The following is an 8,855-nucleotide window of genomic DNA, read 5'->3' as shown; positions in this document are numbered from 1 at the left end:
GCGAAGATGGTATCTAACATTTTAAAGGGACGATCGTCATGTCGCATTTATTCAATCATATTATCAAATTTTTAAATCTCTTGTCACCTATATTAAGGAACATTATCCGAATGGCTTGACATGGAACAACCGGGATGGAGTCGACGTAACGGAGGCTTTGAAACAGGTTCAGTCCGGTTCGCCGACGGGCTCTACGTTACCACCGCCTCCTCCCCCTCCACCCCCTCCTACCGCTGGCGCAGGTGGCCCGCCTCCCCCGCCTCCACCCCCAGCTGGTGGAGCAGCTCCGCCGAAGGCAGTATCGACTGGTGATATGTCATCTGTTTTCGAGCAATTGAACAAAGGGTCTGCGATCACCTCAGGCCTCCGAAAAGTCGACAAGTCGGAAATGACACATAAGAATCCTAGCCTTCGGGCTGGTTCGCTTGTCCCTGACCGCAGCGATTCAAGGACCGGTGTGACATCCCCCACTGCCCGTGGAAAATCACCAGTTCCAAGCAAGAAACCAAAACCCGAAAGCATGCGTTCTAAAAAACCTTCACGCAAGCAGCTTGATGGTAATAAATGGTACATTGAGCATTACGATAGCATTACCGACATTATCGAGGTACCCGCTCAACTCTCGCACTCGATCTTAATATCCCATTGCAATAAAGTGATTGTCAAGATTAACGGTAAAGCCAACGCTATATCCATTGACAATTGTACGGGCCTCTCCGTCATCGTTGACTCACTTGTGAGCAGCGTTGATGTCATTAAATCCCCTACATTTGCCCTGCAGATTGATGGCGTTGTCCCGACTATCTTGCTTGATCAGGTCGATGGAGCAAGTCTGTACCTGAGCCAGGCGAGCTTGAATACTGAGATTTTCAGCAGTAAATGCTCCAACTTGAATATCGTCGTGCCGCCTAAGGAAGGAACGGATGACGACTCCAAGGAATTGCCCATTCCTGAGCAGATCCGAACCGTTGTCAGGAATGGGGCTGCCATCAGCGAAATTGTCGAGCATGCGGGATAAAGTTGAAGAAATTTGTTGTAAAACTTCCTAAATGGCTTTCTTCAGCATCCTTTGTACATATATGTACCCAGCAAGGATAATTTACTATTGAGACGCAATAAGCCTTGTGTCGTGAGATTATATGTTTAAGTGTTGTCGCCAGTATTCTCCGCTACCGAGCTTGTCACCACCTTTACGCTGTACATAGAACCACCATAGCGAACTTCTTCCTTCGATCTAATTAGAATTAGCACGGTGAAGGATCGTTCATGGCCTCAAATATAGATTTGTGTTAAAAGTGCTTTATATATATCATCAGGCTGAACGTGAAACCAATGTATATATCCACATGCTTACCACCACGTTATATAATTCCACTTTGTCAAGGAGTGGAAGTGGATAACCTTTGGCTATATTCCCAGGGCTTGGATTTGAAGTTAGTTGAAAGTTGATTGAGAATAAATAGTTTCACTAGCGTTATTGTAGATGTATGAGGCTCTGTTATCTTTTTCCACTATAGAAAGGTTTAGTTGTTGCAGGGCCAATATTGTAGGCGAAGAAGTGAAGAAGTAGCTTGCTCAGGAATGGATGATGCACTTTATTCTGCATGTATGTACAGAATATCCAAGTGAGTAAAAAGTCTGACATCTCAAGCTATGCCAAAACAAACAGAGCAAGAAGAAAGAGAAAAGAAAAGTGCTGGGAGTATATGGACGCGTAAATACACACTTCCATTTATCATTCAGCCGATTTGCTGATAATTATCCAATTCAACGCCGTTGCCATTCGCTCCCCGCCTTGTCTATAAACATATGGAAGGTGAATAAAAAATAGTTAAAATGGTACTGAGAAAGAGTGGAATTACCGCCAGATCATTAAAAAGAAACAGTTAAGATAATTTGAAGTTAGTGAAGGCGAAATGAGGATGGCGCAGGCTTGCCATTGGAATTGACAACCGGTATTGATTGCCATACGGTGACGACACGAATAGATCTGTTCCATCATGTATATATTGCGGCGCTTACTTTTCGTCCGACACGTCTGGATTTAACATAACATCTAGCTTTCTCAGTTTTCGCGCCAGTAGGCTCTCTCCCGTTTCGCTTCCGATCGAGCTCATCCCGGAAGGGCTTCCATATCCAACATCACCCTTTTGCCGTTTGCTGTACATATTACTTGCGTCTGCACTCGAACTTGGCAGGTCGAGCGAAGGTAACGAGTTAATTGAAGATAGCGGAAGAGTGGGGAGGTCATTTGGGTTAGAAGGAGCTTGACTCGAAAAATTACCAAACAGCGAGTGAGGGCCATGTGGATCATGCTCCTCCATCCCACGTTTCTCGCAATCCGAGGCATCTAGGCGAGCATTTCCAGACGCATGAACGGGGAGACCGAAATTGAGCGTCTTTAAATGGGGTAGTGGAGGCGTCTGAGCATAAAAGTTAGGCTCGCGCTTATTGAGGCCAATCCTCATTGGAGTTATGGGCTGTAAACCAGGCCCATAACCAGCATTTCTGTGCCTACTGGCAATTTCCTTGGAGGGTTTATAAGGGCTATATTGAGGATCAGGGTACTGAATTTCATTTATCAGCTTCTCTTTACCGTCCGGGACCCTATTCGCAAAAACGACACGGATTCCCGAGTAGAGGTAAAAGCGACCGCGGGAAGGACAGCAAATATTCAGATGAATCAAATATCTTAGTATCGGCTTGCCGGCTGGATCTTCGTTCATACCCAAGGAAGCTTCTGTTGGGTCGGTTCCAATATTTGTCCTGGCTGACAGGGGCATGTCAATAATCGGTCCAGCTGAATAACTTCGCTGTCGGATAAAGGTTTTAGTTCCTGGTTCCATTCCTTCTAATTCGTAAGGAACGAGGAATAGTTTCACTGCAGTTTTGTTGGGATTTTTAATGATGATTTGTAGTTGGCCTAGTTGTGGTATTCTGTAACACCCTCCAGGAGGTGATTTTGGAGATGATGACCGTCGCGATCGCTTCTCCCTCCTACGCCATTCCTGTTGTGTTGTAACATTTGTATTCACATCTGACATAGTAGTGCCCACTTCTATATGTTTATCAACATGTTTTAATGGGCTGGTATAGCGCCGCCGACTTTTTTGGTTTTTCTTGTCTTCCCTTGGAAACGTATTTTCAATATCGATGAAACCGACGTATGGACTGGGACTATCATCTGATATTGATCGTCCGCCGCCGGACGCTGGGTAGCTATAAAAAACTGCCGGAAACGGCACAGTAACATGAGGAGGGCATTTTAAGTTGGGTTTACAATTACCTCTCCCAAGTACACCGATTTGAGCGGTGAAATCCAGAGGTTTAGACGGGGATGTCGACATTCTCCCTCGTAAAATGGATTCTTCATATGATCCGACCATAGTTGCATGATGAAGTGGGGAGGAGATATCGGTGGAAAAGGATGGCCTTCTCGAGCGTGCTATGAAAGGTGTTTGTGGGGATGATGCGGGTTGGAGAGTGTAAGCTGACGTTAACGACCTTCGGGGCTGGTGGGCTTGGTAGGGGAAAGTTGCCTCTCTTCTCCAAGACCGGGAAGAGTTCGGAGCCATGGCTCCTCTAAGGGATCCGGGAGGAGAAGATTGGAAGGACATAAAGGATTCTGGCGGTAATGTACGACGACGATTAGTGTTATCAGAGCTGGAAGATAGATCGAGAGGATCAATCTTGGATGAGAAGTCGAGGTCGGTATTATTGGCCTGGTGGACTAGCGGACTTGTCGGGGCCTTAAGAATAAAACTTGAAGAAAATGAATTCAAGGACGGAGCCCTTGCCCGACTTCTGGCCAAAATTGAGTCGACATCCTGCCTTGTAGGCCGTGGTGGACTTGTAGGTGTATACCATGGTGTGGTTGGAGAAGAATTAAAACGAACACGACTGGGATCCGGCCCAAAAGGTTCTTGATCGCCTGGTTGGTGGTCTTGGGGTGATCCCTCGCGAAAGTCACCCGAATGCAAGGCTGACCTTGGCCTCTCGATTTCAGACGCACAACTTGTCAATATTTCACTGTTGCAACCACGCTCTGGTGATTTCTTTATTTCTGCAGCAGGGAGGAGAGGATGGGATTTCTCTATGTTCAGCTGGCCTTCAAGCCTTGAGTGTGGAGGGTCTCCATGGGTTGCGAAATACTCTTCCAGCTATAGGGACCGGAAAATTAGCTTCTCTATTGTTATAATGTAAGAATAGCTCGAACACAGGTATATTCCCAATAACATAAATGCATGACATGCAAGAGGACCACTCGAGTAAAACTCATGGCGTTCAGCAGTCTTGAGGCATGTCCTAACCTAAATTCGAATATCGAAGTGTAGGTTTTTCGTCGGATATTAGAGTTGATAGAGTTGAATATTGACTTACAGAACGATTAGGAACCCAAGTAGGACTTTCACCCTTCTTGATGCTTCGTATTAACACTTCACGATCACTCGTTTGCAATCGCTGAGGGCCACTGCGTGCGTCCATATTGGACGCCCACGAGGAAGTATCAGCAATAACTTCCTCTCTCTCAGCGTTTTGTTTCAGTGGTTTGGGCTGTGTTATGTCGTCATTGTTTTCAGTAGAGCTCACAGGCCATGGGTGATGATGGATGAGCTCTTGTTGCTCCTGGTCTTTGAAGATTGGCATATGTTATTATTTATAAAATAAAGTCACTAGCATGCAAAACAAGTTGTCATTCTCAAGGGAAGACGTGGCTCTCTCCCGCAGCCAGTAGGACGAGAAGGCAGAGAGGTGAAGTATGCCACGGGGCGTAGTGGCAGACACTTAGGTTGTGGATGTCACGGGTTTAACTGGGTTAGTTGTAGATATGTGATAGATCCAAAGAAGCGAGGTTACGAGGAGGACACAGGAGGGAGGGGAAGCAAGACCGGCTTTGGAATAAGAGTGACGTGAGGTTGTTGCTGGCAGCATCTAGAGCCGTGGCGGTTGGATGGAATCATCGCCTCCACCGGGCTGACCTACGTATGAGGGCTAACTAACTGCCGGAGAAGCCACGGATGCCGAGTCGAGTCACGTGGGGACAGCAGCCCGCATCAAAGAATAATTCGAAAATGTGAAAAAGAACGCATATCTTTGCATTTGGGAACGGGCTGGCTCTCTCTTTTCCTCTCAGCCGTGTCACTATATCTACGGGCATTATCTATGATATTATGGTGACCTGTGAATATTGAGAGATTACTGTTGCACCCACCAACTGCATCAGCGATGCCATCATCGAAAATCTACGAAAATATCAACATGACTCCTAAAAGACCTCGAAAGGATGGTGCCGGTGGCGATACTAATGTGGCTAAAAAGAAGAAAGGGTTTTCAGTTGGTCCAGCTAACCTTCCTGACGGGACCTATCGACGAAAAAGTAAGTAATAATTTCTATATGATTATCATACCCTTTTCGATATTTCCGGTACTCACGAGTCACGACTAATCGCTTTCTCCTTCTTTTGCTATGTGTAGTACAAAAAATTAAAAGCGACCTAATCCATAAAGCCAAGGTCAAGAAATCGTACGCCAAAATTAAAGAAAATGAGCTGGCGAAGGGATCTTCAAAGTTCAGTTATACCAAAGAATCAACACTAGAAAATGATGATGATGCGACACAGACAGAACCAGCGAGTTTAGAATTGCATCCTGATAGACAAGCTATGCTTGATGCTCCCGGTGTAGGACAACGGCTTACATCAAGTACGGATTGTCCGCCAACGGGCGGGCTGAATCGCCGCAAACGTCGACCAAAGCTGTCTCCGTTTATGAAAGAGGTAGAAATAGCAAAGAGGAGAAAAGATGAAATCGAAAGGAAACAAAGGATAAGAGAAGCTAAGCAACGAGATCGTGAGGCTATGGCTAGGGCGAGGAGGCCAGATCAGTTTGGGAGACGAAGACTGGGACGAGAAAGCACCGTTTTGCTGGATAGGGTTAAGAGGATGGTTGAAGAATCCTAGAAAAGAAAATATTTTGCTACCAGGATAGCATCCGAATGAGACGTTCAATTTTCCACGGCGATGTTGTTTCTCCGAAATCCAATCGTTTCTCTACCGAAATTTTCTCTATCGATTGCGCATTCTCAACTATAGTCTCTAACCGGTGAAACGCCGCGATCGCATACATGTACCCTCCGGATGATCGCTGGACGATGATGCTGATAGGAGAGATATTAGGAAGCCTGCTCCGCTGGTTCAAGGTGTCCAATTGATGTCCGCAAAGCCACATTACCTAGGGTTGGACAATCACGTGGAATACATTGAAGATGCAATGATTTCCAAGTTTATCGTCTAGTTCACGAGGGGTATAGAATTTGGGATGATCACTTTTATATGTATATATATTCCCAGCTTGTGGAGCATATTTTAAAAAGCATTCCTCAGGCTCCTCGACTGGTGACAACATGTATGAAGGTTTGAGAAGCCCGCAGAATAAAACATTTTAAGCATCACTCGACGATTTTCTACAATGGCTCCTAACGTTAGGGATATCGTTGACTTATATCTCACATACAATGAATGAACTAATAAAACCCATTCATATCCAACCGCAAAAGGAGGTGTTCAAACACACTCTCTGTCTCAACACCCGCACGACCATCACTCCCCCAAGCTGTAAGAGCCCGGTATTTCCCTTTCGACTTCATCTCTTTGGCCCCATCCAACGCCCTTAAAAACCTCACAAAGCCTGAAACCTGTTTCCTAAACACCGAGAAAAGCTGACGAACTACCCGATCGTAAGATTGCATCCCCTCTTGCTCCATCCACGTGCTAGTGGCTGCTGCTTTCGATAAAGAAGAGAATGTGAGAATCGTGCTGAAGATATCGTCCAAAAGGTTTCTGGCCTGTGTGTGTTTCTTGCTCACAAATAAAGCAAAGAGGATCTGGTCAAGGATTTCTTCATGATATTCTCGGAGGCGGTGTAAGCTTTTGGCATGGTCAAGGGTACCATCGATATCCCCCTTATCAATGCACTTCTCAGTCTTGACAAGTGTTCTCTCGAACTTGCTCCATGTTTCTCCAACAGCAATGTGGAAGGAATAGTCGCTCACGCTTTGAACGAAATGATGTGCTTCGATCCGGAATTTTTGTGTGATTGTTCTGCGCATGTCGGTAGCATTCGAGCGATTTGTAGAGTTTCGGATTAGGCCGCATGAAACTGAAAGCATTCGCATCAGCCGTAGAAGGCGTTTGAAGATAGAGTCATATCTGCGTAGACTCCTGGGAGTTATTATGGCTTCGAGCACTGAAGGGGGATGGTATTGGAGACGGAGGAAATCTAAAGCCTCAATAGAATTGGGATTTTTGCATTTTAAAAGTTCTTCACCCGTCAGCTCACGGATTGCGAAGCTGAGGCCACCAGGCAAGTCCCTGTTCCTGGTTTGGTTTCCGGTGTTGTGGCCAGGGTAATTTTTGTCGCCGTGGTAACTCTCAGAAAGCAAACCCATAAGCACCAGGCGGAGCTCAGAGCTAGCTGGTGGCCAGGTATCTCGATTGCCCAGACGAAGTCCAGTAGAACTTCCCCCGCGGGCAACCCCAGCTTTCCGTTCTCCACTGTGCATTTCAGGGTCAAATAAGATGTGAGATAAGCGTGACGAAAAGACCCCGTCGCCTAATAACTGAAAACGCCATTGTAATTGCAGGTGGTCCTTGATTTTATGTCCTTTGAAGAGAAGGTGGAGGCAGGAGAAATTGATTAATCTAGTTTGCGCTGAAATAGCTGGGGCGAATGAAAGATAAACAGACGCATCCAAAGGTGGTCCGAAAAGAAATTCGTTTCCAGGGACTTCGTCGGTGTTGAAACAGTTGCTCTCAGCGAGAAGAATGTGTAGTTTATGGGAAGAGACTGAAGATTGACTCGCTAACTCGGTAGTATCATTCTTGTCGTCTATATCTAAAAGTGAAAAGACGCCGTCAATTGGATAATGGCCAACATGAACAGTATTTCCAATATTCTTGTTCTCGGGTGATAGCGTGGGACATTTCTGGAGTCGTTTTTCATCGTAGCTAAGTATTTCAGCTCGAAGTCGCGACTCATAGTCGTTGGCTTTTTGTTGAAGTTTATCAATATCTTTCCAGGTAAACGCACACTCCAGGGTTAGATTCACTGACCGACTCGCGCCGCTCTTTACGGAAAGTGGATGATTAGGATGGAATTCTTCGAGTAGCCTCAGGCTCTTGCCACCTTCGAATATCATTTCCGCATAGTCTGCGGGAACAAAGATAGGCATAGCTTCTGGACGGAAGCTGTAGTTAACCAGTTTAGCTTCAATACTTCTGAAATTTCGACCGTCAACTTCCTCAGTTTTTATGAAGCTTTTCTCATTCCGATTGAGCTCTGGCATGGTTTGTGGCTCGGGCTGGAGCCCAATCCAAGACTCAACCAGTAAAAGCCACGATTCAGCCACCAATGCCATTAATTCATGAAGAACTCCAGAGAGCCACACATATTCATGGGAGTAATGATCGCATTTCGTAAAGACGGACGATATAACAGCACCGTCCGTTATCGCATTTTCCGCGCCTTTTATGATGTCAACGAGTGCGTTGAGGAGACATGCAGGCCGTCTGAATAACATTTGACTCGCCAACAATGGTAAACCCATCTTAAAACACTTGTATACATGCTCCTCAAAACTATGTAGAAGGATTGACACTGCGCTGGCAAGGCTGGACAACGGGGTCGGGAGATCGGTTCGAGTAGGCGTTTCGAGAAGGAATCTTCTTATCTTGCGTACTTGCGTTCCACATTGTAAAAATTCTTCAACCAGGCCATTCACTGCTGTTAGGCTGATTCCAGATATGCGGGCATAATGGATATGCTTTTCGAATACTCGATTTTGTTCGTGAAGTGGG

General features: G+C 45.8%; 4 protein-coding genes across 4 annotated transcripts in view; 2 read left to right on the top strand and 2 right to left on the bottom strand.

Annotated features, from left to right (window-relative positions):
• HCAG_00771 (conserved hypothetical protein) overlaps positions 1–1,018 on the top strand; it is a gene marked incomplete at both ends in the record, with an annotated part of 1,796 nt that extends 778 nt beyond the window's left edge. The window contains one exon of the mRNA XM_001543675.1: positions 28–1,018. Coding sequence (XP_001543725.1) covers positions 28–1,018 — 991 coding nt within the window. The remainder of the gene's footprint in view (positions 1–27) is intronic.
• Positions 1,019–1,735: 717 nt separating this feature from the next.
• Positions 1,736–4,647, bottom strand: HCAG_00770 (conserved hypothetical protein; the record flags this gene model as incomplete). Its single annotated transcript, XM_001543674.1, has 5 exons — positions 1,736–1,799; positions 2,023–3,058; positions 3,287–4,160; positions 4,381–4,554; positions 4,591–4,647. The coding sequence occupies 5 exons, from the start codon at positions 4,645–4,647 to the stop codon at positions 1,736–1,738; spliced, it is 2,205 nt and encodes a 734-aa protein (XP_001543724.1).
• A 612-nt stretch (positions 4,648–5,259) lies between these two features.
• On the top strand, positions 5,260–5,960 carry HCAG_00769 (conserved hypothetical protein; the record flags this gene model as incomplete). The annotated part of the gene is made up of 2 exons (XM_001543673.1): positions 5,260–5,377; positions 5,476–5,960. 2 exons carry the CDS (start codon positions 5,260–5,262, stop codon positions 5,958–5,960), a joined length of 603 nt encoding a protein of 200 aa, XP_001543723.1.
• Positions 5,961–6,523: 563 nt separating this feature from the next.
• Positions 6,524–8,344, bottom strand: HCAG_00768 (predicted protein; the record flags this gene model as incomplete). The annotated part of the gene is made up of 1 exon (XM_001543672.1): positions 6,524–8,344. One exon carries the CDS (start codon positions 8,342–8,344, stop codon positions 6,524–6,526), a length of 1,821 nt encoding a protein of 606 aa, XP_001543722.1.
• Positions 8,345–8,855: the final 511 nt, after the last annotated feature.

The sequence above is a fragment of the Histoplasma capsulatum genome, genomic scaffold (assembly GCF_000149585.1).
Source record: "Histoplasma capsulatum NAm1 scaffold_1 genomic scaffold, whole genome shotgun sequence".
In the NCBI taxonomy this organism is placed as follows: domain Eukaryota; kingdom Fungi; phylum Ascomycota; class Eurotiomycetes; order Onygenales; family Ajellomycetaceae; genus Histoplasma; species Histoplasma mississippiense.
The sequence above is the reverse complement of the archived record's forward strand: the minus strand, read 5'-3'. Positions and strand labels throughout refer to the sequence as shown.